We start from the raw sequence: 27,446 nt of genomic DNA on the forward strand, positions 1-27,446 counted from the left end.
CATTATGTGAAATGCAGTCTCCAGAAAGAAACCTCCAGCCGAATGTTGAGCTAAAATCTTCCTTCATTCTGTCTATGACTACGATGGGGAAGCCAACTGTAGAGGAGCAGGGGCATGCGTTTTCCCTAGCTCCCGCCCCCTCACTGCCCTCGTATTGGAACAGCAGGAGAAGAGCTATATGTGGGACCCCATGTGTTGTCCCTATACCGCACTGAGTGTATAAGAGACGATATGCACTCAGACAACCATACCGAATGTACCCTTGTACTGAAAGAGAGGAAGGATGTAAGCATGCACCTTTGGACATCATGGAGCGCTGAGTGAAATCTGACGAGGGCAGAGTGATGTCATGAAGAAGATATATGAGGACATACTGAAACGATATGAAAATACATAAGAGTAATGATGTAACTGAAGTGACAAGAGAAACATGTACGAAATGATAAAGTAATCATATATACAAAGAAGATCAAGTAACCTGCTGACCAATAAATGTAAATATGCAGTAACACATGGTAGATGAGACATATAGAATCTTGCTATAGAGGAAAATATAAAGTGGCTAAGGTGGCCATAATAGAAAAATTGACTTCGGCTTGTGTGAAGATTCAATTCCGCTACCTCAGAGACAGACCAGGGATGCAGAGTCAGAAGTTGTTGGAGAAATAGCTTTGCACGCAAAATAAAGAGGAGTCTGTGTTGGACTGAGATCAAGGGTGCTATTTTAAGGAATAATTGCAAGGCACAAGGGGAGGTAGACATATAAGCCATGTACGTAAAACATATTTCTCTTAGATTAAAGAAGCAGGGCACATTTGCAAGAGCCAAGTATTGGACAATTAACAGTGGACAAGGTCCATACAAAATAGAGTGAGCAATTCTCTAGAGGCCAAGAGGAGTAAGAACACCCAGTATAAGGAAATCAAATAGCAGGAAATAGGAGGTTGAAATGGACAAATTTGCGGTCTCCTAACACGTAATTCAGAAGTCGAAGGGGCAGTGAATTAAGTACTAACCCCTATGTATATCACAGGTACATATGTCCCCTTAACCAATCCTTCCCTTCAATAGGTTTTGTAGTTTGCCACGTAGGATGATATCATCAATGAGACATATTGTGGCAATAACCGCTGAGCCGGCGGTCCATTACCGCCTAAGGTAATGCCCCCGGGGCCTGAAGTTACAGAACCAAGCATAGCAAGGGCCTTAACGGTGGCCCCAGAGGCATTACCTTTAGGCGGTAATGGCCTGTCGGCGAGCTGGTTATTGCCATTACTATTCTGGGGTCTGCAGGCTTGGGATGCTAGTTTTCCAGAGTTATCAGCCCCAGAACACTAATGGCTGACGAAACCTTTTCATTCGGCATTTCTTTTGCCGTTTGAAAAGGTTTCGTCGCAGTACGTGTTAGTTCTAGGAACACTAGAACGTGCGTACAGCTTCATTAGCACGGAGCAACAGGGCACCATTTTGGGACAAGTTGCTACGTACTAATGAATGGGAGGAAACTGGCCACCTTGGAAAAGGGAAAAGGGACTACGTGTGGTCCTTTCTCCCTTTCCATGGTCGCCAGAAAAAGAAAAGAGTGTACCAAGCGCGGGATGCACACAAGTGCGTCCACAGGATTACACTGTGGTAAGGCTCAGAAACAAGACAATCCACATGCAGTGTATTCCGTGGATTTGCCGTGCCGGGTGCTAATGGGGTACATAACCTCTGTATAATCAAGTTTATGTGTGAGTGTGCAAGCATGAGTCCGATGTCTGCCATTTTGCCCTGCTTTATTAAATTAAGAATAAAGTAGTATTTTGCCATATTTTCCGAGTTTGTCCATTTATTTGTTCTGAGATCTTTATTGGTAATTCCATCTAGCACAAGAGACGCTACAAGGTGCTAGAGCACACAGCGAAAGGCAGAGACCTCGGAAAATGGGAGGGCAATGCTATGACCAAGCCCAGCCCCCTCTTTGCGTTTTACGCTTCTTTGATTGAGGGTGATACAAAGCTGGAAAATGGAAATAAATGAACACATTTTCAAATCGATGAATTGGTGCCTGTTATGCTTCACCTTGTTAATCTAGGAGATGTTGTCAATTCTTTTGTTGGCTGTGGCCATGAATGAGACAACACTTTCAAAGCAGCTCGACAATGCCACAATCGCTTTATATATTGAATCTGCGTGGAAGTCCTCCAAATGTTTGCAGATGTGAGAAGGAGGTACAGGGAGATAATGATGTCCCCAGGATCACAGAATTTTGCGAGGTAGGGAAGCCGCAAATTATACAGTACAGTACAGTAATTATACAGTAACACAAGTCTCCTAATGCAGGCTGACTACCAATCCCCTCTCTTCCCTTGCGCCTGAATGACATACAAAGCATTTCTCCCTTTTAAATTCATACCCAGACAACTGCTTTCCCATTGTGAGATAAAAGAAACTCATATGTAACTAAGTGACATACTCCCCCAACGTCAGCCAATCATCTCTCACCGAGCCCAGAGACATAGCTAAGAACAGGACACGCCCACTGTCCACACGCACTGTTACTCCTCCTAACGCTGTTGCTCCTAAGTTTCCCACTATGTCCTGCTCCTGTCTGTCCCTACTGAAACTGTTAATTTGAGTCCTTATCTATGACCCTCTTTTAATGTAATGATGTGTTATTTATATAGCGCCTTTATCGAAAGCGCTTTACAGAGCACATATTTGCATACAATATCACCCAACTGAAATTGGTAGTCATTTATCGATTTCAGAAGGATGAGTTGGTCTTGCCTGGTTTCGAACCTGCGACCTGCAGCTCACGCTCAGATCGCAACAGCGAGCGCTCAACCCGCTGAGCTATTTTACCAGCTTTTACTTCATTTCATTTTCTTTTTATTCATGCCAAAAGCATGACATACATTCACTTTGGAGTGTGTAACGAAGAGGAACAGAGCAACACAAGCAAGTAACCTGAATACGCAGGTGGGTTTTCTGCTTTGTGTGTAGCACCATACACTGCCGAATGTTATGAGGCAAAGGGCCCCTCAGGATGGCTGAACACTGAAGAACCAGCTTATTTAGCAACAAGGCAGAAGTAAGGTAATATCACTTCTTGATCATTTTTAATTCAGGTGGACAAATATTGCCAAAAATAGGGCAGGTCGTTTTTCTGTCTGATGGACAGAACCATGCATTCACGTCTGGTCTCCGCTTGTTTGTCACACCAGGCAAGTAGATGTATCCAGTGTGCAACAGTAGGGGAAGGGCCTGCTAGACAGCATTTCATTGACAACAATTTAGCCAAAAGACAGGCCTTAGCCACCATTTTGCATAGCAGCTTTTCGATCTCTTGTAAGCAGCTCAAAAGACATTTTTGGGGTGACATTTCTATGGTAACTCCTGTGCTTTCAGAGGCTTTCTCCTATACGTTTGCCCTGAATCGATGTATAGTTTTGCAAAGGCATGCCATGCGCAAGAAGAAGGGATGGGCGATATGACGTCTTGGCCAATCAATGCCACAGTCTGGGTCTAATCGAGGAAACTTCAGCACGCTATTGTAGTACAGGTTAAGAAATTAAACATGTAGGGGTTTAGGATTATATCAGAGAGAGGTGCGTTTGACATAGTTTCCTTTGGGGATTTGTCAAAAGATACTTAACATATTTTTCCCATTGGTGTGTTAGAGAGGGGCTCTGGCGACAAAGCTGATTTATATGAAGAGGAGGGGGGTCTACAGTACCCCTCATAGTTCAATGTATCATGAAGGATTTTGCTATCCCAGAGGGCACGGGGGAAGTCCTGTAGTAATGGCTTAGAATCACTTCTAAGCCTTATGTAGCACAATGCATGTGGCCATCCAGTTCACACAGTGTTGTGTAGGATCCATGTGTTAATATCCCCGCAAAAATATTGCCATACAAAAATATTGTCATATTTTTGCAGCAATGTTACGGCCTGGAACCTGCGGGGGAGACCCCAGCAACCCCCATATTATTTGAAAGGGAGTGGGTGACACCTCCGCAACCCCTGCTCCCAATAACCCCAAATATTATCCCCACTGAAACTATCCCCCATGGCCGCTCCCGACGTCCATATATATGGCAATATTTCTGCTGGGGATAATATTACCTGATACCCTGGTGTATATGTAATGAATCCTCATCTGAACTGAATCAGTCCCAGAAATGCCAAGCCAGTAATGCACACTGGGCGAAGGGCCTCTGAATAGAAACATAAGGACCTTGGCAAACCAAGATGTGTGTGAAGTCGCGGACACGCCCAGATCCTCACGTCAGGAGTATCAGCAGATCTACCTTTAAGAGTCTCATTCAAGGCGCTAGAGAGCGCAACATGTTGATACATGCTTACTCCAATCCTTGATATGGTGGGCTTATTGCAGCAGTGTGCCAATAGCACAGCAATTGTAATTGAGCAACTAGATCGTACATTTGAATATCGGGCACACTCAAGCCCCCCCGAGTCCAGTGGTCCCAAAAATGTCACCCATGCGATCTGTGGGCTGTATAAACCCCAAAGTAATTTGCTTGAGATCGCCTTGAGCCTTCTTTATGAAAGTGAATCTTGGGAGGATAGCTCAGCAGCAATGTGCTCACCTTGGAAGCAAGACGACACGGAGCAACACAGGTTCGTTCCCCGGTCCATGCTTAGAAACCTCTGGGTATTAAGCACGTTATAAATAACCTATCATATCATATCAAAGACTAGGGTAAAAATAGGTATATTAATGCATTGATATCCTAATTTGGGAAGCATATCCCAGCACATGACAGAGATAGTTCCTATAATCAATAGGGAAAGAGTAAGTAGCTATGAACACTATTTCCCAAGCAGAACAGAACCTTGAGTTCCCTTAGGTACAGTATCCGTCATCTGTGCACATAGAAACAAGGAGAGTATGATTATACATGTGTAGGCCCCTTGTCACATGTCACTCCTAAAAAGCACCTATTAATGGGAATAAAATCTGAGAAAGCAGGCAGGCCTGGCATGTTCCCCTAGCAAGGTCCAAGGAGCTGGATAAAATACCATTAGTCACAACCCCGGCAGTGCGCTCAGTTTATAGTAATTGCAACAAGATTATACATTTCCGGCCCCACTCCAATTTCCTAAAAATGTTAAAGAAAAAGGGTCAATCCGGGGAACCCAATACTTTCTAGACGCCGAGTGAAACCTCTGCAGCTTGCAAGTAGGGATTCATTTCATGTAGGAGTAGAAAACATCTACAGTGGTTTTGATGTGTGGTGTGGAGCATCTAGGTATGACATTGGATTGATTCAGAGGAACCAAGTTGGACGTTAAAAGATTGGCTACATGCACGGGTATCAGGTAATAATATCGCCATATATATGGTCGCCGTAAATAATATTGCCGGGAAAATGTCGTGGCAATATTATTTGGGTGACCATATATATGGGGACAGGGGCAAAAAAAATAATTGAAAAAAAAAAAGTTTGGGGGTTGCGGTGGTGTCCCCCGCATGTTCCATGCAATAATGTCGCCACAAAAAACGGCAATTTTTCGGCGATATTTTTGCATGGCGAGATTTTTGTGGCGACATTATTACATGGAACCCATGCACGTATGTTCACAAGTGTTTTATCGCCTACATTTAATAAGGAGAGCGGTCTTTGTGTGATATAAGTGGTCTTGTATAGTGCCCTTCTGTAACTTGCGGTGGCCTCCCTGCATTTGGCTCTGTAAGAAAAAGGGGGGTCATTAGTGGGATAGTGCGAGAGGCGGATTTGAAACCTGTCGTGTTGATGGGCGAAGTACGGAATTACCCAATTCCTGCGTGCCGATCTGCTTTCTACGGGTTTGGCAGAGACACCTCTGGGTATGTGATCCATAGGGAAGAGCCCAAGATCTGATAGGCTACTGCATTTTGGGTCTGGTTAACTGCTGATGTTGGAGAGGGCTCTAGGGCTAGATAGTGGAGGTTTGTCACAGCACGATTAGTGTTGATGCGCTAACAGCTAGGCCTTTGTCAGCCATCTGTAGGGGATTTATTTAGGCAGTGTGAGGTGGTAGGAGATCTTAGAGGACAGTGGGTTAGTTGGGCAAAGACGTGAGTAGGCCATACAAGGCAAAACAACCTGTTACCACTGGCCTCTTGCAGACATCTCAGACAGGACCCATTTCAATTTCTTTCTCTCTCTCTCTTTCTCCCTCTCTCTCTCTCTCCCCATCTTGCTCTCTCTCTCTCCCTATCTCTCTCTCTCTCTGCAAATTAGATACATCGTACCGCATGTGCAACATAGCAAGGTTCTGCGAAAGAGCAGATGTGGGATTTTTTAGTATGTTGTTTGGCTGGCTGAGAGACGCCTCAAACCTCACTGTGACAGGCTTAGGCACTGTGCTCAGTGGCCTGGTGGGGCTTTTGCCCACCGGTGCAGGAATGGACTTTTCAGGTGTTAGGCGGTAGAGGCAGGAGCCAGAATCCCTGCTCGTTTCTCCCAGAGTTCAACCCTGCTGTCTCCACATGCTACAAACGTCTCTCACACAGTCTACACAGACATAGGCTAAAATGAAATCCCCCAGTCCCCTGCTGGCCTCCTCTGACCAAGTCTTGAGGCAGAACCAGAACCTCACTTTGAAACTGATGCTGCAACTCTGCAGGGAATCATTCACTGTGAAATGAGGAGCAGAAAAGATAAAAGGTGGGATGTGGTGGTACAAAAACAGGACTGACACCAAAGTCATTAAGGAGGATTTAGCCAAGGGAATGGAGAAAGACAGAGGTTTTGATCCTAGGCTGAGGCGGAATAATGTATGGATCATTGGCCTGCCTGAAGCAGCTGCTTGTGGCTCCATGGATACATAACTGGAGGCAACATTGTCTGGGAGCGCAGCACTTCTTGGTAGAGAGGGTTCACCCGTCCTGAGATTCCTGGCCTGCACTTGGTCAGACGCCTAGGCCGTAAGAGCACACTACAGAGACCGCTCGAAACCTCATGCTGAGAGCAGCAAGAAAGGTGCGAACATTGCAACATTTCCCCAGATTTGAGTCTGGCCATACAAGCCGCCGGAGATAATTAACTGACAAAAACGCAAGCGCTCATGTCAAAAAGGTTTAAAACACTGGATGTTATTTCTTTCCAAGATAATTCAGAAAAAAACATTCTTTGCGTCTCTTGAGGATGGGTTACATTTCCTATCTAATCATGGGCAATATCTTGGAATCCCAGAACCTCACAATCTCCAGCAAGATGATACGTTGCAATATGGCAGGATGATGCAGAATTGATATTGATATTTTATTTGTATCGCGCTCATACACAAGTGTTTCAGAGCGCGACAAGGCAAAGGAAGGGAACACAGTACAAAACAATGATTTGACTAGGCCCAGTGAGATTGCCCTACTTGGTTTTCCATGCCTCCTATGTTCAGAAGACATGTCTCTTAAGCGAGGTCTCTCTTAATGTGAGATGCGTGTGCCATCACTCCCCGAGCATTTAATATCGTTTTCTTTTTTTTATAGGGAAGCTTTCATTATATAAAAACATATTTCGTGCCAATTGGTAGTCTTGAACCTGCGGCCTTATGGGGTGGTTTATTATTCCACTGACAGTTATTGTTGATCTGCAGGAGGTGTGGGCTTTTACCATGTTAGTCCGGATCAGTTGTGTTTTGTTGGAGTCAGCCATGTCAACAGGCCATTCATCGAGTACCAATTTCGATTGGGTAATAATGGTAATGTATGTAAATATGCCCTATGTAAAGCCCTTTAGATTAAAGCGCTATATAAAAAACGAAATATTATTATTATTATCTCTTCAGTTCTGCTATTGTATTTGGCGTTAGCCAATTTTCATGGCACTCCTGGTTTCATCAGAAAAAGATGAAAAGAGATTTGAGTTGAGTTGAACAGTCAGTTTAGGGTTAAAGTGGAGTCTTTTTTTTGTACTTGCAACTATTTAGATGCATCATTATTTTGGAAAAACATAGTATTTGTAATTTAATGGGTTTTATCTCTAGCACGTGTGCAATAATGTTTGTAGGAGATTTCAACGCCATTTTGGATGTAAACCCTGCCAGGTCCGCTCCCGCGGCCTCCTTTCAAGACTTATCAACTTTTGAAAAAGCAGACGTCTTTTAATTGGTCATCTGATTTGCGGAGACGTAAGCACGACAAAGTCAGGACATTCCTTTGTATGTGTCTATATAAATAGACGATATACAGCCACAAGAGTAGACGCCGTTCACTGCAATTGCTGAATGGGCAATATGTCAATATCACTGGAGGTTCAAATCACGCACCATAACAAACCTTGACTTCCGTACTCTGGTGCCTGAAGAAATAATAAAGGTATTTTGGGTATAATTATCAGGTTATGTGGGAGGCTTTCCAGGGTTAAAATGCCTGCATGTGGATCTCCAGAGAACTTGGCATACCGACCACCATTTCACATGAACTGAATGTCCCTGAGAATGACACTGAGGCAATCGAGACTGCCGCCATTAATACATAAGACAAAGCTACATTGAAAGAGAGTATAGAAAAGGTGGATTGTGTCCAGAAAGTAACACAATACTGCAGTGGCACCTTGAAGGGCTGCCTCGCACAGCGGGGGCCTTATATATCAACTGTACATGAATAAATAAAGAGGCCAAAGGATATAGGCCTGGGTCAGATATTGTCATGGTTAATAACACGTGAGTATAATATAGGCCCCATAGCAGCGATTAGAGAACCTCATGGTACATTGCATTATGGCATCCCTTCCAATAATTATTATTTGACATTGTATTACCACACACTGCATTCTACTTCCGAGGCCGCCACTGGCTAAACCGCAGGAGGATATTTGCACAATATCAAAATGCTTTGGGTGAATGCTCAACGTAGGGAAAGGATGCGCAGACGAAGGATTTTAAAAGAGTTCCTTGAGGCAAAAGGCGAATCGGCCACAGGCAAAGCACCTACGGCCTCATTACGAGTCCGGTGATAATCCTGCCGGTGGTAGCGGTGGGTTGCCGATGGACTAAGAACAATTTACCAGCACCTAGCTTCCCAGTGCCACCAGGTCATTACAAGTCCCGGCCGACAGGGAAGCTGGGTGCCGGTAAATGTTAGTCGCCATTCCCATGGAGTCTGTTAGGACTCCATGGGAACGGGTTCACGGAAGCATCGGCACCGTTACTAAAGATGTCGATGCTTCTGTGATGAGTCTGCCTACCGCGCCCGCTGCGCCCGGCAGGGTCAGACCTGATGGGCGCAGCGGCCCCAGAAGGCAAACTCGTAGTGTGGCGGTCCGTAATCAAAGGTGCTGGTGAGCTTACCGGTGCTCTTGTTTCCGTACCGCCACACTCATAATGCGGCCTGTGGTCTTGATGTGCTGACTACGATTGGATAAGGAATTGTCATATAAACTAGCAGTTAAACTGCTCTGACAGTATTGGATCAGGATGAAGAAAGGCATACTCCCACTATTGGCTAGCGAGAACCATATAGCAGTATTCTTGAATGGGGTAAAAGGTAGCCTATTCTGTGCTCATAAGGGCTTCAGACAACAATACTATGCTCTTAAATTGCCTACACGTCACCCCATAGGGTCAGGATTTAGTCGGCACAGCTATCGCTCACATTGCATATCCTGTACCTCTACATGCTCAAGCTTCCGATAACAGCGCTATCCCCCTGAATCGCAGATCCTGCACCCAACACGGTCAGGCCTCAGACTGCATAACTATCCCCCTAAATTGTACACACTCCATCATCCTTGACCTGCCCCCCTCCTCTTGGACAGGCAGCCATTGCAATTTGATGAACCCTGCATGCCTGCTTTTGCCCTGTTCACATCATTTAGCTGTAATGCACAGCTTTGCAAAGGGCACAGGTGGAGATCCTTACCTGGCCAGAGGCTAGGGAGACCGAAAGTGTGAGATTGCAGTGTTAGTGCACCGTCCATCCTATCCTCCTCACTCAAGTGCCCTTTCTTACACTGTCAGCATCCTCCTGTTCACCTTCCTGCATCTGCCAAACACCCGTTAGTCCAAGGGACAGTGCGATCAACTGTGTGGGGCACTTCAAGGTATCCACGTGTCTCCGGTTTCTATGAGAGAGAGGATTCAGCCTCAGTCAATTATGTGCAAAGTTGCTCCACTTTATGTTGGGATGCTTCACCTTTTGGGGTTAAGACATCATGTTTACAAGTGTTCCTGAATTCCTGGAAGAGTGTTTTATTGCGAATACACCCATCACTGCGCATACATTTACTGCGAATACAAAAATGTCGAATTTTGACATCCCAATTTCACCTCATATATATGTGTAAATAATGCATGTGGGGAGGGGGTTGTTGGCGTCTCCCCCTACATATACATGGGGTGAAGGGGTTGGGGGGTTACGATTCGACATTTTGGTAATTCCCAGTAAAACGTTCGCAGTATTCAAATAGATCCTTTTAATGCATGTGTCTGGGTGGTCATCAGACTGGGTCTTAGATGGGGATTCCAGGTCTGTTTGGTACTTTTCTTTGTACCGCCTCCTGCCCTCTCCACGTCACAGCATGATGGTGTCAATCATCTGATTAGCAAGGAAATTGGTCGCGAAATACACAGATGGATCCCAGAATCCAGTCCAAATGTATGTATTTTGAGCCAGCTGCTCTGATCATCGTGTGTGGGAGCCGGGTAAGAGGTTAAGGCTTGGGAATTCGGTGTCACTTGGAGCCACTGTTCAGTAGAAGGTGAAGAAAATACTACCAGGACGATAGTGTACACGTGCAAAGGCCAAGCCGGTATTATCAGAAGTTGTGTGTCTGAGACAGGCTAATGTCTGAAAAACCAGGTTATAGCACAGGCTCAAAGCCCCAATCCTGAATTGATAATAGATCGGGGGATATCAAAACAGTCACTTCCCTGAGAGATCTAGGTGGCAAAGGATGTGAGTGATAAAGAGCACAGGAAGCACTAGGCAAGCCGCAGACACGCTGTGTGAGGTCAGGGAGTCGGGTAAAGCATTAGGGTTAACCACATTGATGAGTGAAGGCAACAGAGGATGGGAATCCATATGAACAGGAACGTAATATGGGGCCGACAGTGAGCAGGCTAGGACCCCACAGGTTTCACTGACATCAACATGGTCTCGGGAGGATAGCTCAGGGGCAACACGCTCGCCTTGGAAGCAAGACAACACAGAGCAACAAAGGTTCAACCCCCGGGTCTGCGCTTAGAAAACTCTGGGTATTAAGCGCCTTATAAATAACCTACGACAATTACAAAACGGGAAGTGAGAAGCATCCCTTGCACAGGTGTTGTACATTTCAAATCTTGTCTTCCCCTGCATATGATGATGTTGGTAGGCTCTTGTGGGCTGGATGGCAAAAGGCTCCATGGTTTGTAATCCAAACAGGTGCCGGCTCCTCTGCAGATATATTTCTATTATTGCCAGACCGTGGTCCATATGTACCACAACCTCTGTAATGAGTAGGTGGTCTCTCTGCAGAGACGGATGAGTTCTTCAATCTAGGTGGAGTTTGGTGGACTTGCGGAAGTCGCCGCCGGCCCCTTATCCCTTGCGTGTGCCCTCTGGAAGCGTGTTCTGCTTGCGTGTAACAGAGGCACACTGTGCACTGGATGCAAACAGAAGAGTCAGGGTAGTGGCAGGTCAATGCTAGTTGGTATCATCACAGGGGGTCCAGTCTAAGAGAAAAAGGCGGAGCCGCGGCTTCTAGATCGTGGACAGATAGTCGTAGAAGGAAGGCACTCTGGTTCAGCTTCGGAATGAGAATACACTACATTTGCCAGTTGGCTCAAGTTCACTAGATCAAGACAACCAGGATGCAGGGGATTCATGCCAAGGCCCATGCAAGGGGGACTCTATGCCAGCAAAGCAGGGAGCTGGGTATCCCTGGAGGATCAAGGGAAACGAAAGTTGGGTGGTGTTCAGGGTTGCTTGCCCTTTCAGGACCGCTGGTCGCTGCAGCGCTGTAGCTTACTGGGCAGGCTATTTTACTGGTTTTCCTGATGTGTACGCAGGACCACCATGCCCAAGCATCCATGTTGTCTGTTTGCCCTCTCCCGCCACCAAGTGCCCCCTCTTATGTCTGACCTCTACTGTGTTGTTGCTCCCAGGTTTGTCCCATTGCATTTTTGCTACCACTGTGATTTTGCTCCTAGCTGTGCCCCACTACGTTTATGACATGCACTGTGATTTTGTTACCAGAGGTGTATTCTGCATTTATGCCTGCACTGTGATTTTGCACCTATTTGGGTCCCACTAAGATTTTGCCCCATCCTGTGTCCCTCTGCATTTGGGTTCCCCGCTGTGATTTTGCTCCTAGGTATGTCCCACTGCATTGATGCCGGCTGTGATTTTGCTCCTGGGTGTAGCCTACAGCCTCCCTTTGCTCCCCCTATGTTGTATTCCCTGGGGTAATGGCCCAAAATGTCACCCTCATAATTCCGATAGCCAAAACACCTCCCTTACACCACATATATATGTGGGGGGGTATGTGGTATTATAGTAATATGGGGAGCTGCGGGGGTCTCACCCCCGCATATATATGTGGTGTAAAAACAAAAGTTGGCTTTTTCGGCCGTCGTTATTATGGGGGTCGCAGTGATCACATAGATCCATTTCCTAGGAATATTTCACTGCATACAGGCCCCACTGTGATTTTCATCCTAGGTGTGTCTCACTGCTTGTACTTCCCGCTGTGATTTCGCTCCATCCTATGTCCTGTATATTGGTTCCTCACTGTGATTTTGCTCCTGCAGGTATCCTACTGCATTTATGAATGCTGTCATTTTGCTACTGGGTGTAGCTCACTCCATTTGCTCCCCAGCGTGTTTTTGCTCCAAGATAGGCCTCGCTGCATTGATGCCCCACTGTGATTTTGCTCTTAGCTGTGTCCCACTGCATTGACGCCGCAAGCATTTTTCCCACTATGTTTTACTTATTTGTTGTGTACTCCCTTTCCCCCCAACTAACTGAATTCTCTCCTAATCTCCTACCACCTGGCACCACACACAGAGACCACCTTGCACACAGGAACTCCAAGCCTTCCAATACCACATTAACTTTAATCTTGACGGATCTATCCCGAAGCTTAACTCCTCCCACGCCACAAGCCGCCTTATGACCTGGCCAAACAGCAGTGTAATTGATCAGATATTGGGCTTTGCTTCCTTCTTAAAATGCAACACCAAGCATCACCACCAAAAGCCCATAGAACAATGCCTGTGCTCGGCTACCTCCAGCCTCCACTCATCAACACCTCAGGTTTTACACCTGCCTTTCCGTCCACCCCACTAACAACCTCTTACCCCTTAATTTTTCGCAGGCCCATGTGAAACGAGATTGCCCAAATGGCATAGGTGAGCTATACAAGACCACCTTACCTTGAATTACAAGATGACCCGTTGAGGGACACCTAATTAAAACATGGGCGTGTGGTGTGCACTTTCAATGATGGCTGCCACTTTTCAGAATATGATGATATATTTATTTTGCTGCTACCTTTTGTCAGCCTAATCCATTGCTATTACAGCCTGTATGTTTATTGTGGTGTCAGCACTGATATGTCAGAGAAGAAAGCACAACCACATCCTCTGTGTCCTCAGGCCCACGCACGGCAAAGTCGACTCAGGTTCCATCAGGACTCGCCTGTCCTGCTTGTGAGCCTGACGCCGCTCGTCTCCTACATTCTCCTCAACAAGACTGAGCACATCATGGGGGCAATGCCCCAAGAGAGTCGCCAGGAGCTCTTCCCGATCTTGGGCTGTAAGCACACAAGGCCACAGGCAAATGAAGCCCGTACTTTGAGGACAAATGAGGTTTAAAGTTAACAAAGCACTATTTGGGCATAGAAAAACGAATCTAGGTATCCCAAGAGACCAGAAGTGCTATGAATGTGGTGTAAATAAAGGTATCGACATATTCAAATATATTCTACTTGCAACTCCAAGCTTGTTTAACAATATGACTTATTCACTTTGCTCCAAAGAACCAAGTTATTTGGAATTGCTGATGCAATCAGTCAACTAACATAATAATCTATTCAAATTCATGGGCTCATGAACTCGTGGAACGTAGCCACATTAATGGGCTCAGTGTACCAATCCCTTTAAATGAGCTCTTGGTACCAGTTTATATAATGGGTTCAGGGTACTGATTCGTATGCATTGGCTCGTGGTACTGATCTTTTCTGATTTTCTTGACAAAACACATTCCTTAAAGATGAGTTCAACTAAGTCAAAGATTATGCAACTTTCCAATCAGAAATAGAAAGCTCCCTTTAGTTGGCGGATCTGTTCTGATCATGTTGATACAGCTAACTCCCTCCTTTATCTGGGCTTCTTTGTTAAAAATAAATAAAATCAAATTGCGGTCCTGTTTGAGAATCGATGCCATTGGTATGGCAAATCAGCTGTGTAGGGTGGACTTGCGTTTCGGTAGATTTTCCTTATTGCCTTGCATTCGCTTTTACGAAGGGAAAATTGTACCGAAGATCCTATATGGAATTGAAATCTATAATCTGAATATTTTAAGCTACCTACCTGTACTTGAAGCCCTGATTTGAAGGAGGGACTTTTGTGTCCCTGGCTCCACCCCTCTGCTCGCAATGCGATATGAGCGGGGCAAAGTGTATTTGAAAACTATAGCTCATTGGACGTGTCTTGAAGCATAGGAAGATCTTGTAACCCAGCAAGGGATTTTTGTTTGTGGATTTGAAAGACATTTTGTTGGAGAAGGGATGTGGGGTACTGCAAGAATTTGATGGGTATTGTACAGTTTTAATTATTTGAATGTGGTTGTACTGCGAGTGAGTTGATGGGGAGTCCAACCGAAGTAAAATATGTTTTATATATTCTTGATTGGATACATACTGTTGATGGTTTCCACCAGTATGCTTCACTGTGTCACTTGCAGGAGGATCATAAGAGGTTGGGGGCATTAACCCCCTTTTTGCCAATCTATCCTAACAAAAGTACCCAATATTTATTTTTTAGGTTTCGAAGGAACCTTTTGCTCACCATAGAAGTTTTGGTCAGAATTGGGCTGGTACAGGAAAAGTGTGCATTTTGCAGGTTCTGTCAGGAGAAAGATCAATATGAAACCCTTAAGCTTCTGTTGGTCTACTGCCCTGCGGTTAATGGATTCAGGTGGAATTTCTTCAAAAGGGTCATTGACCTTTTGGCTCGGAGTGAAAATGAATTAGTCTGGAAATATTGTCTAGCCGGATTTACTACCTCTGTTGTTGTGTTGGTCACTTCGTTTTTCAGAGCATTGATTATTAAAACAGTGTATTCAAATTGATCTTGATTCTTTTATGTTTTAATTCTCCCTTTTTCTTTTATATTAGTTTTAAATGCATCGTTTGTAATAGTCTATTCTAATGTTCAGAGTTTGAAAATGTTTCTTTCTTTCATTTTTTAAAAGGTTATTTTTTAACCATAAAAATCAGAAAATTGGAAATAATAGAATTAATGAGTTAATGCAACTGTTTCTTAGGAATCGGGTCATTTAATCTATCCCTATTAATCCGTTTATACATCCTATCGTTATGCATCTGCTCATTAATGTATTCTTGTTAATCAACTCATTTAACCCATGCTTTTTAATTTGATCATTGTACCAGTAGTAGTTCATGCGCTCATTTAACCTATCCTTAGTAATGGGCTAATTTTAGAGATCCTTTAGCTCATTTATCGTATGCTTATCAATGCAGTCATTTTACCTATCCTTGTTAGTGGGCTCATTTAACCTCACCTAATTAATGGACACATTTTAGAGATTGTTGGCCTCATTTATCCTAAGGTTTTTAATGGGATCATTGGACCGATATTAGTTAGTAGGCTCAATTAACCAAACCTTATTAATAGGCACATTGTAGAGATTCTTGGGCTCCGTGTTAATTGGCTCATTATCCTATCCTTATTATGAGGCGTATTGTACCAACACTTATTACTGGGTTTACAGTATCACTCTGTATGATCTGTGTCATTGGAACGATCCTTACATATAGCTGATGGGGCTTATCCATCTACATGAGCCTCTCCAGAGACCAAACTAAAGGGGTAGTCTCCTTCCCCGATATCAGCACCTTGTTTCGCTTCTGCGCTCTTTCTTCACTGTCCTTTTATTTGTCTGTGCTATTTCTTGGGTGCAGGGCTCCCGCTTAAGTCTTTTATGGGAATGCTGTTGGTCATGGTCATTTGAGAAAATCGTTTGAGCCTTTTCTCCAGCCTTTTTCCCTGGTGCCCAGCTACAAGTAGATGAGAGGAGCTGCATGGGCAGGTCCATGGTGTAGCGCAGTGTGTGTACACATTTCCTTTCACATCTTATTAAACATGCCTTTCATGTGGGAACATGCCCAATGAATGCATGGTTCTGGGCTGCACACAGACATTCAGGAAGTGTCTCTTACTGCGTACGTAGAGGGGGCCGACAGCGACTTAAGATTTTTTCTTAGTGAGGATGAGTAGACCCTACTGCAGCAGCTTTGCAATATTCGCCGAAAATGACGTTTGCGTTTCCCAAACACCATGTGACCAACAACTGTCCCATGAATGGCGTTCACCACTTACCATGAACGTCTGCGGATCTTTTCCTCAGTGCTCTGACCAATATTGGGCAGTGATGTAATCCAGAAACTGGTCTAGTACCTAACCCACTTCTCTACAATACAGGGAAGATGTCTCCTAGATCTCAAAGTTCGGAAGTCAGCGGTGTGGCTTGAAGAGTTTGGCATTGTAACCAAAAGATGAGCCCAAAGAAAATGTTTTTGTACATGAACGTGATGCTTTAGTATCTTGATGTTGTTAAAGTCAAGGGTTTCAGTACAGTGGTTACATTATTAGTTGAGTCGACATGTGTTTCTTGCTGGCCACTTCATCAGGACTTAATAATAAACAGAAACATTGCTGTCTGTTGCCATAGTGCTTGGTAACCTTTTTTTGATACCCTCTAATTTAGGATCACATATTTGTGTCCTCTATCGCTTTCTGGAACTCAGTGTGATAAACAGCAGCTGCTCCTACATGTCTTCCTTAACACACCAAAGGTATGTTTGCCACATTACCACTTCCCTAGAAATAGCCTGGTCCATAGTTTCGCAAAACCATTGTGGCAATGGGAGAAAGCAGTGAATTGTGGGTGGTGGCTAGTCTGCAAAAGTCAAAGTACGAAACTGGATACAGTCCAAGTAAGCATCTTCCCTAAAATATAAACCCTCTACCTGGCACAGTTGGCACTCTAATTGAAAAAATGGAATTATGTCGACGTGGCTACATTCCACGAAGAAGTAGTAATTGTAACATTCTAATGCAGGCGACAAAGAAAAGAGATTACACCCATAAAATCGCACTGCACTATCAGCTGTTTGTTTGAAAAGGGAAATTATTTTGCATGAAGACTGCAGAATCTATTGCCATTTAACGAACACGCATCTGGGTGCAGCAGAATTGTTCTTCTTTATTCACTTAACAATAAATGTGTTTTCCAGGCAAAAGAACCAAAAGCAATTATGAAGATTGAACATCTAAATGTGACGTTCCAGCCAACCAAAATTGGAAACCCAAATGGATTACAAATCACCTACTTAAAGGATAACAGCACAAGGAATATTTTTGTGTACAATGAAGATGGCAAGGTAAGAGAGACAGGTGGCGGCACGATTACCTGGAAAGTGTGGTAGTCCAATTAAAGACCAGAAATGTACAGCTTAGAAATAGTGGCGCACCACTCTGGCTGGACTTAATTTAGATTTTAGAGTTGTAGATGGAAAGTTATCAACAACAGGGTTGTTTTTCTACAGAGGGCTCCTAAGTGACGTCATAAGCGAGGCAAGCAATGTATGAGTTGCCTTTGGTCTCACACGTAACATCTGAGTGAGGTGGAATCACCCCTTTATTGATAGCTACCCATATATCATTCTGTGTTGTGCATCACACCCCACTTATCCCCTCCCATTTTCCCACCTCCTGAATGAACCTTTGGACCATGGGGTTTGAGAGGGGATTCTTGGTAGAACCATACAGGAAAATCTAATATCTGCCATCCTGCCACCCTCCCCAGGTTTCCTCCTTATCGCCTTACCCACCTTCCTGGAACAGTCACTGTTTCCTTCAATCGCTTTTTAGATGTTTGTAAGTCCAGGACATCCAAAATAGGAGCTAGAAAGTCAAAGGCTTCCATATAAGTCTTTAAAGTGGTATTACCCAAATTGGTCGTTTCTAATTGACCGAAAGGTACACTGGCCGAATTCAGCCAGTACCATTTGGTAGTTTAGAAACAACCAATTTGGGTAATCACTACCAAACATGGGGAGCGGAGGTTGCAGGGGTGTCCCCACTCCCCATGTTTGCTAGTGATTGCCTTTGTGGGTAGCGCGGGTGTCCCCCACTTCCCGAGGTCTGGAGGTGGGGGACCCAAAAAAAAAGAAAAGCGAACCCTGCAGCGTCGGAGCCGACCGACCCGCGTAGGTGGGACGGGTCCGACGCTGCAGGATCACAACATGCCCGGATGGTGAAAAGGTAAGTAGGTGCCGGTGGGGGGTTTTAATAAGGGCGGTAGTTTTAAACTCACGGATGTCATCACATGTTCCTATCATGTTTCCCAGAGCCCCTGCCTTTGCTCCATAAGACCATAGTGGGACTTTTAGAATTGTAATTTCTCCTTTGTCTTCTCTTTAGTTCACAGATAAAAAAAAAGAAAATAGAAGGCAAGAGACATGTTCCTGTCTTCTTTTCCAAATATTGACTCCCATATTTTTCTCAAAGAAGTCATCTTCTTTCAAAATTTAATCATGAAAGTATTTTAACTTCCAAAAATATGGAATGACATGCACATTTTCAGCGATGGAACTTTATGACTTTGTCTCACTAAAAGATAACTGAAGCTTCCTGCGGGGCATTGTACTGATGGGCCGGCCCCCTTCAGCCACTGTGTTAGGCAGTAGGACCAATGAAGCTGACAGTCCTACTGGCGAGAGCAGCAGAGCCCCTTGGCAGAGCGGGAGTCACACAGGTCTATAACAGTGGCTGTCTTGTAGGTGCCCTTCCAGCTCTCTCAGGAAGCAGCCCTGATTTGAACATTTGGCCTGTTACAATGACTGCTCTACTGCCAATTGTGCCCATGCTCTGGGTCCAGTGGTGGACTGGTCTACAGGGAGGTCTGGAGATTTCCCAGTGGGCCTCTGCACCATGGGTCTCTTTTCTAAAAGCACTCAGAATGTGTTATATTTCTGCATGCAGCACACACAATTAAGATGCTATTTTCGCTTGCAAGTTGTAATATGGAGCAGCTTTAAAAAAAAAATCATGCAGGGCCTCTCTTGGTTCCCAGTCCACTCATGCCTGGATCAGTGAAAACAGAATCCTCTGCTTCCTTCGCTCTCAAGGAGACCAGAGAGAAGCAGAGGAAATTCCTGTTCACCTTTGTGACATCACATCAGTGCCATGTGGCTTTCTTTTACCTTTGGCGTGGCTGTCACAGTAGTGGAGAATATGGCATTGTATGAAATATTGTTTTCAATCTAAAGTCATATACAGCAAATCAGTAGACAACGTTTTACCATGCTAATAACACAGGAATTGTAAATTGTAACAAAGAAGCAATTTAGTGCCTGTTACAATGGTGGGTTTTCAGATAGTGGTGCTGTGAATTGGACCTAAAGACCTTATTCGTTGGAGACAGGTCGGGGCTTATACTTATACAGGAAGGGTGGTCCACAGTACACATCATTACTCTGAGTAGCAGAATTGGCGGCTTTTAGCAGGGCAGTGTGTTGATTTGCCTAGAACGTTACCCTTCCTTTTAGTTCCCCTATTTAAGTCATCATGGATGCAAGGGGCCGGGGCAATGGTGGTCAACTATTGCAGCATCATTTAGATGCAAGGAGCCAGGCAATCGTGGTCACCTATTACAGTATCGTGGAGATGCAAGGAGCCGGGGCAATGTTGGTCACCTGTTACAGTATCGATGAGATGCAAGGAGCTGGGCAATCGTGGTCACCTATTACAGTATTGATGAGATGCAAGGAGCTGGGCAATCGTGGTCACCTATTACAGTATCATGGAGATGCAAGGAGCTGGGCAATGGTGGTCACCTATTACAGTATCATGGCGATGCAGGAGCTGGGTAATGGTGGTCACCTATTACAGTATCATGGCGATGCAGAAGCTGGGTAATGGTGGTCACCTATTACAGTATCATGGAGATGCAAGGAGCTGGGCAATGGTGGTCACCTATTACAGGATAATGGCGATGCAGGAGCTGGGTAATGGTGGTCACCTATTACAGTATCATGGAGATGCAAGGAGCTGGGCAATGGTGGTCACCTATTACAGTATCATGGAGATGCAAGGAGCTGGGCAATGGTGGTCACCTATTACAGTATCATGGCGATGCAGGAGCTGGGTAATGGTGGTCACCTATTTCAGTATCATGGCGATGCAAGGAGCTGGGCAGTGGTGGTCACCTATTACAGTAGAGCTGACCACACGTTCCAACTCATGGTTGAGAGGAGGCTTTGACAGGCAACTGATCCTGGATGTGAATGCATCATTACAGCTGGGACTTTCTTTGGGGCTGATACCGTATAGGTATTCATAGAGTCACACGTGTGCTATTCTCACATCTCATATGCCTTGCAGAGTCTATGCTGATTGGCTAAGCACCCAGAGTGGATTTGTCACTCCCTGTGAATAACTTGGTATTGGAGCACTGTAACAAATGATGATAATGTTCATAAGAAGGACAGAATTAAGAAGCTGAGTAAGTGAACCAGATTTCATTTGTGTCCCATAAAAGAAGTTTAGGTTTCCGGAGACACTTGTTGCCCTCTGCCAGAGAGTGTGACAGGCAACAGTGAGAGGGACAGATATTACTGGTTCCCATTACAGGGTTGGATATCTTTTTGAAATGCCAGGGGAGGGGGATCAGGTATCGGAGGTGATGATAGTTGATTAATCACAGGGACTTTGACGCTTTACCACAGTGCATCCTAAAACCGAGAAATTACAAACTCGCCTGTTGATAAATCTAAAGATGCACTTTAAGTACATCTTTATGATTTAATGTAACAAATAATACACACAAGAGGCTACATGCACATTAGTATTGTTGGGGGACTTCCTAGAGCCCTTCCTAAGAGTTCCTAAGCAAGTACTTTTCTTCAGAATTTCTACGAGTTATATAGAATACTAATAATCCCCTGCTACAATATTTAGGGGGAAAGGACTTGCATAAATATATTGATCTGCAAAAATGGTGGTCGAAATATGCCTTTTAATTGGAAAAGTAAGGGCAATAAGTTGGATGTGGTGGAAAAATATATAAATCGAGTCTCTCTATATATAATGCTCCTGGTGTGAAACTCCACATGGAAGGCATGAAAGCTAAAAGTAATTTCTACATGTTTCAAATGAAGAGCCTGACAATGAAATATAGCAATTCTGCTGGATGCCATTTGTAAAATACTACAGGATGAAAGTGTTACCAGCTTGACTATATGACCCTGATCTTTTAAGTGAGATTCAGGGGGAGGGGAGTACAGCAGAGGTGCTTAGAAGCTCCTTTTCTGTTTAATCTTTACTCATCTGATTTTGCTAAATGGATACAAGATTCGGCCCTGGCGAGTCCTAGACGTGGCAGTCCTAAAATCAATTGGTTGGCCTATGCCGGTGATATTGTTCTTCTAGGTCACACTAGATTTGTCTTCAGCGGCTCCTTTCTGCTCTTCAGAAATATGCGGAGCTGAACGATCGGAAGATCAATCCTGACATAAATAGAAAATTGTGGTCTTTAAACAACCATGAAGGGTCACTAAACCGTTCACTTGGCGCTTGGACAACCAAATAATTCCCATAGCGAAAGAGGTGACTTACCTAGGCTCATTGGTTAGATCTTTTCCAACAAAGGGGCCTGTAATGCTCTGTCTGGAGGCTAAAATATTGAAATTTGGCTCCCAAATGAAAAAAATACTAAACAAGTTCTGTACATTTTCCATTACCCCAATTATTACATACTGTATTGGTAGAATAATTCCAACATTATTGTATGGTTTTGATACCAATCCCCAGGCACACTTAACTGACTGGGAGAGATTGGAGGAAAATTATGCAGACAAGTCTTGGGTCTCCAGCAACTGTGTCCCTATAGCACGCCTAAGACATGAGCTGGACCTTCGTTCATTAAGAGCATGCCTCGAATGGAAGTGGATCTCAGTGTTTAGGCTGATTCTGGTTCCCCCATCGCATTCTCTATATGAAGATGTGTTAGTGTCTCTTCAGGGACTTTCTAACACATACCTGAACAACCTGAAAAGGATCTATCGTAGTTGGATTGCTCGGAAGAGGTTCTGATCCAAAACCCATTGAAGGTAAAGGAATCCATGAAAAGGCTGGATTGGATCAGAACCATTGAGACTATGAGATCATCTATGATTTTTGCTTCCATGACTCCTACGGACAAACCGAGATCCTCTATACCCACCTATTTCAAGACATTTCCAGACTCAACTAGTAGAGCTGAGTTTCTGAGATTTCGTTTGAATTTATTTCCTACTCTAGAAATTCAACACATCATATGTGGAGCAGAGATAACCAATAACATCTGCCTGAAATGTGACAGGGCAGGGCCACAGTCTCTGAGACAACTGCTGGTGGTTTGTCCTGGGACTTTAGAGGCGAGGGTGCAAGATCCGTTTGTCAAAACTGGTGGCTAGAAACAGATTGTTTCTGTAAAAGGCTAGCTTCGGGCAACAAGGCCCTCCTAACGATCGAAGTGGTAAAATTGCTAAAAGAGTGGAATTTGGTGCGAGTGCCCTAATAACCGAATGCCACTTGATTGACAACAGAGAGGAATCTTGGAATAGACAATGCTGAAGAATTTCTTTTGTTTATCCCACGTTTTATTTCTATTGCATGTTAATGACTATGAACATGTCAGTGTCTAATTCTTATCGATTTATTGCTTTTAAAATGTTCTAATGATGCCGGATTATGTGTAAGGTTTTGTTTTATTTGATATGTGAACTTTTTCGTTTTGTGAAAAGCCAAAATATTATTTTGACTATAACACAATAAAGTTTTTTAAAAAATGTCTCTAAAAATGGCAGTTATAAAATGTTTTGAACACATTTTATTAGGTATTTAATTATATACATTTTACATATACATTTTAATACTTGCTTTAAGATTTTAAGATTAATTTTACAGTGAAGGATATATGATTGTATGGTTATTTATTTGTATTAACATGTTTTGAATTATGATGATGGATTCTTTTCTTGATTGTATTTTTACATGAAGATTGAGTTGACATTTTTTTAATTTTCTAATTATGATATGTGTAAGGTTAAATTGTAACCATATGCACAGCTATTTATGGCCACTCTCTCTCTCAGACTCTCACTTTCTCACTCTTTCTCTCTCTCTCTCTTGCTCTCTCTCTCTCTACCGTACACACTCCTACACTCTCCCCCTTTGTCTCTCTCACTCTCACACATTCTCCCCCTTTGTCCCTCCTCACACTATCTCCCCTTCTCTATCACATTCTCTCACTTTTCTCTCACTCTCACCCATTTTCGCACTCTCTCAACTGTCACACTGTCTCACACTACCTCCCTTTCTCTCATACTCTCACACTCTCCTTATCTCTCTCACGCTCTTAAACTCTCTCTCAATCGCTCCCTTTAATTCTCTGTTTTGCCCTCACACATTCACTCTCACTCTTATGCTCTCCCTCTCTCACTCCCACCCTAACACTCTCCCTGTCTCTCACATTCATTCTCTCTCACACATACCCTCTCATTCCCTTACACTCTCTCTTCCTTTTATATCACATATCTCTCACACTCCCTTTCTCTTTCACAAACACTCTCTCACATGCTCACCATTCTTGCTCTCTCTTTCTCTCGCACTGTCTCATTTTGCTCTCACACATTCTCACAATCTTTCACAGTCTCACAATCTCTCCATTTCAATCTCACACTCTCTCCCTTTCGCCCAATCATTTACTCTCTCAACTCTCTAATTTTCTCTCACTCCCTTTCACTTTCACACAGACTCCATCCCAAACTCTCTAGCTTTCTCTCCCAAACTCTCTCCCTTTCTCTCTCTCTCTCTCTTTTCTCTCACAGTCTCACACATCTCCCTTTCCACTCTACTCCTTTCTCTCTGTCTCTCACAATCTCTCCCTTTTCTCTCACACTGTCACCCTCCCTCACATTTCCGTCACTCACATATTTTCACTCTCTCTCCCTTTCTCACACACTTTCTCTCACACTATCACACTCTGCCTTTCTCTCTTAAAATCTCTCACACTCGCTCCCTTTCTATCTCAGTCTCTCACTCTCACTTTTCTCTCACACTCTCTATCACACTCTCTTTATCTGTGTGTCTCCTTCTGCCTGTGATATGATATGTTATGGCATTTATAACGCGCCTATACACAAGTGTTTCAAGGAGCGACGAGGCAAGGGAAGGGGAACGAAGGGAGGACAGACAACGATCCTACTAGGCCAAGTGTCATTCAGATCGCACAAGTGCATGGGAAATGGGAAAGGGGAAGGGGAAAGTGCAGGGGGAGGGGGAAGGGAGAGTGCAGTACAAGGGAATAGAATAATAACAATAAGTAAAAGCAATGGCCAGCAGGTGGCAAGTGCAAAGGTAAGTGCAGAAATCAGGTGTCAAGTGCTGGTAGTGGGACTGTAGGGACACAGAAACAGTCCCCAAGTGCAGGGGTTGCCAGGCAGGCAGTGCAGGTGTGTGAGACTGGCGGGGGGAGGGACCATGGCCCGAGATCAGAGGGTGACCAGGTAACCAGTGCCGTTTCAGTTTCAGCCAGGAGGTCAGCACGGGAGAGGAGGAGAAAAAGTAGAAGCAAAGAGACATGTTTTGATGTGCTTTTGGAACCGGAGACGGTTCTCCTCAAGTTTCAGGGAGGCAGGGAGGCTGTTCCAGAGGAAGGCCCCAGCCGAAGAAAGAGATCTACCGCCAACTTGTTGCTTGGAGAAGTGACTGACCCTGAGGGAGTTGGAGGCGGATGAGCGAAGAGCTCGAGAAGGAAGATATTTGTGCTTATGTGTAAGAGCGTTGCTGAGCTCCCCCCTGTTCCTCACTCTGAAGGCATCCTTGCATGTTAGAGAAGAAGGGGCTGAGCTGGGGGTGGAGCTGTAGCATCCCAGAGTGCCTCGCCATGTTTTTGCAATAATTTGTGAGTTGGAATGCACAAAGATTTAGAGGGGGAGCCATGACTATATGTGTAGGGCGACCATATTTTCCAAATCAAAAACTGGGACAGGCCACCGGGACAAAAGTATAAATACAATTGACAGAGGCTGTCACCACCAAAGAATAACACTTCAATAACGCCAGGGGGTGTGGAATTGTCATCATTAGACATAGGATGTTCTCTAGTTTGTAATGTCATAACTTTGGCAATTAGCGCATAACCTGTAATGTTATTCAAGGTCTTCTTTCTGAATAGAAAAAAAAACGATTTGCCCAACAGAAAGTCATACCATTATAGCATATTTAAAATGTGTTCTTCCGTGATTATTTCACACTGTTTTTCAGGGAAATGTGCAGGCAAACAACCGCTAAGAACAGAAAAGCAAAGTGGCAGTTGTTATCAGTATTCCATGTAGAGGAGGGGGGATTTTTTCAGACCCCCTGCACCTTATGCTCTCCCACCAACACATCTTTCCCCAAGGCATGGCTTGCTCCCCATGTACTAAAGCCACCTCAGCTGTTGCTGACAGCAGAGCGACCAGAGTAACAAACACAGATATCTTGAAAGAGGGGGGCAACAAGGCCCCGTACGTTATGGTTAAAAGTAATTTGAGCGCAGTGTCAACAGTCAACCTAGCAAGTGGGGGTCCAACCTGGTATTTGGAGATATACATTGTCATCACGTGTTCCGAGGGAATGTTGTCATCCTACTTAGGGTGCATTTTCCATTCGGGGTATATGAGCCATTAGCGGATCGGCTCTGCGGTAAGCACTGATTGAGCTTGCAGGGAATGAGAGAACCACAGGCTGCAGGATCCACAAATGTATATGTTATATTCTTTTTGTTAATTATTCGTGTTTGTGCATACATGCTGGTTCACCAGCGCTACCTGTGAGTCAGTGGTCATTACGTCGGATAAAAATTGCTTTGGTGTCCACAAAAGAAGCCAACCAGCGGTTTTATTCAGAAAGCGACTCTTTCCAAGAAAGAAGGACATTTTTAGAGACAAAGGAGCTCATGTTCAAAGTGTGCGTACTTTACGTGCAGGGAGCCTGTAAGATGTACACTTTGGCGTACACATGTACCCTATACGTAATTGTTATCTTTTGCAGGGTCGAGTGTTAAATGGCAGGCACCATTTAAAATGGACTATTGAATCCGCCTGCTTTTTGCCAGTGTAAAAAATAGGGGAATTCCATAAGAATTCAAAGCCCTTATGCCAGCATGAGCACGTCATGCCGGCGTAAATGCTGGAGTATTTGTAGAGGGAGAGTAAGGGGGCAACAGAAGCGTAGGTTACGATCCGTGCCTCCTCTTCAACATACAATTGCTTAAAAATTAGATCTAATGTAAATTTAATGATTACAGGTTTTATGCATGACTTTTACACATTCAATTTGTATTAAGCCTTCACAAAAATGAGCCCGAAAGTGGTGTGCATTCCCGGCAAAAGAAGCCATTAAAAAATAAAATGATATAATTGTTCTTACATTGCAGACTGGCTCTGTTAAAACTTCACAGTGGTGATTTCTAAAGGTCACTTCTAGGATTCTGTATTAATAATAAGAATGTTATACTTGATTCTGAGCAAAGCACATTTTCAAAACTTCGAATAACCATATGAATGGTTCCCTACTGCACCCCTTCAAAATACCCCTATGAGAAAGGGAAAGTGACAAACAGCACTCATGAGGGTTCTTGGCTGCTTTACATACAATCAAAGAACCTTTTTGCGCATAACAATGACTACATATCTTTATGTTAGACACCTTTACCTATTATAAAAGGGTGATGTACATGACTCACTAAGTACAAGTTGTACAATAGGCTTGGTTCTCAATTCATTTTTCACAACACTCACCCTAAGGGCCTGAGGGTTGTCCTTCTCCTTTCCACTAATAATGTTTCCTCTCCCCAAATACCGAGATCCTCACTGAACTTTAAAAGAGGTGTATTTGTGGCGTTGCAAATGCCCAGTCCCCAATGCATGGACGGCTTTAGACCATTTTAAATATGGTATTTCTAGTTTTATGACTATTGTTTAACTCTAAGAGGTCCACCAGGGGCACAAGTAAAAGCACACTTGAGTGAGGGAGAACAGTTTACAACAGTGCACTCCATTTGACTAGAACTAGGTAAAATGAGGGGCATTTGAAAATAATAATTTCAAAACCATTGTTGCATGCCTTCAATAGTAAAATAATGAAACTCCACATGTTCAGTAAAACATGGATGAGAGAACAGAGCCAACATGTTCAAA

The 27,446-nt window shown here is 44.0% G+C and overlaps 1 protein-coding gene across 1 annotated transcript in view; it reads left to right on the forward strand.

Moving 5' to 3' along the window:
- The window catches only part of ADAP1 (ArfGAP with dual PH domains 1), a 1,143,511-nt gene that overhangs the window by 940,315 nt on the left and 175,750 nt on the right, over positions 1-27,446 (forward strand). The window contains exon 6 of the mRNA XM_069647219.1: positions 17,454-17,600. Within this exon, the coding sequence (XP_069503320.1) occupies positions 17,454-17,600 (147 nt within the window). The remainder of the gene's footprint in view (positions 1-17,453; positions 17,601-27,446) is intronic.

The sequence above is a fragment of the Ambystoma mexicanum genome, chromosome 2q (assembly GCF_040938575.1).
Source record: "Ambystoma mexicanum isolate Mex_15411 chromosome 2q, UKY_AmexF1_1, whole genome shotgun sequence".
Taxonomy (NCBI): domain Eukaryota; kingdom Metazoa; phylum Chordata; class Amphibia; order Caudata; family Ambystomatidae; genus Ambystoma; species Ambystoma mexicanum.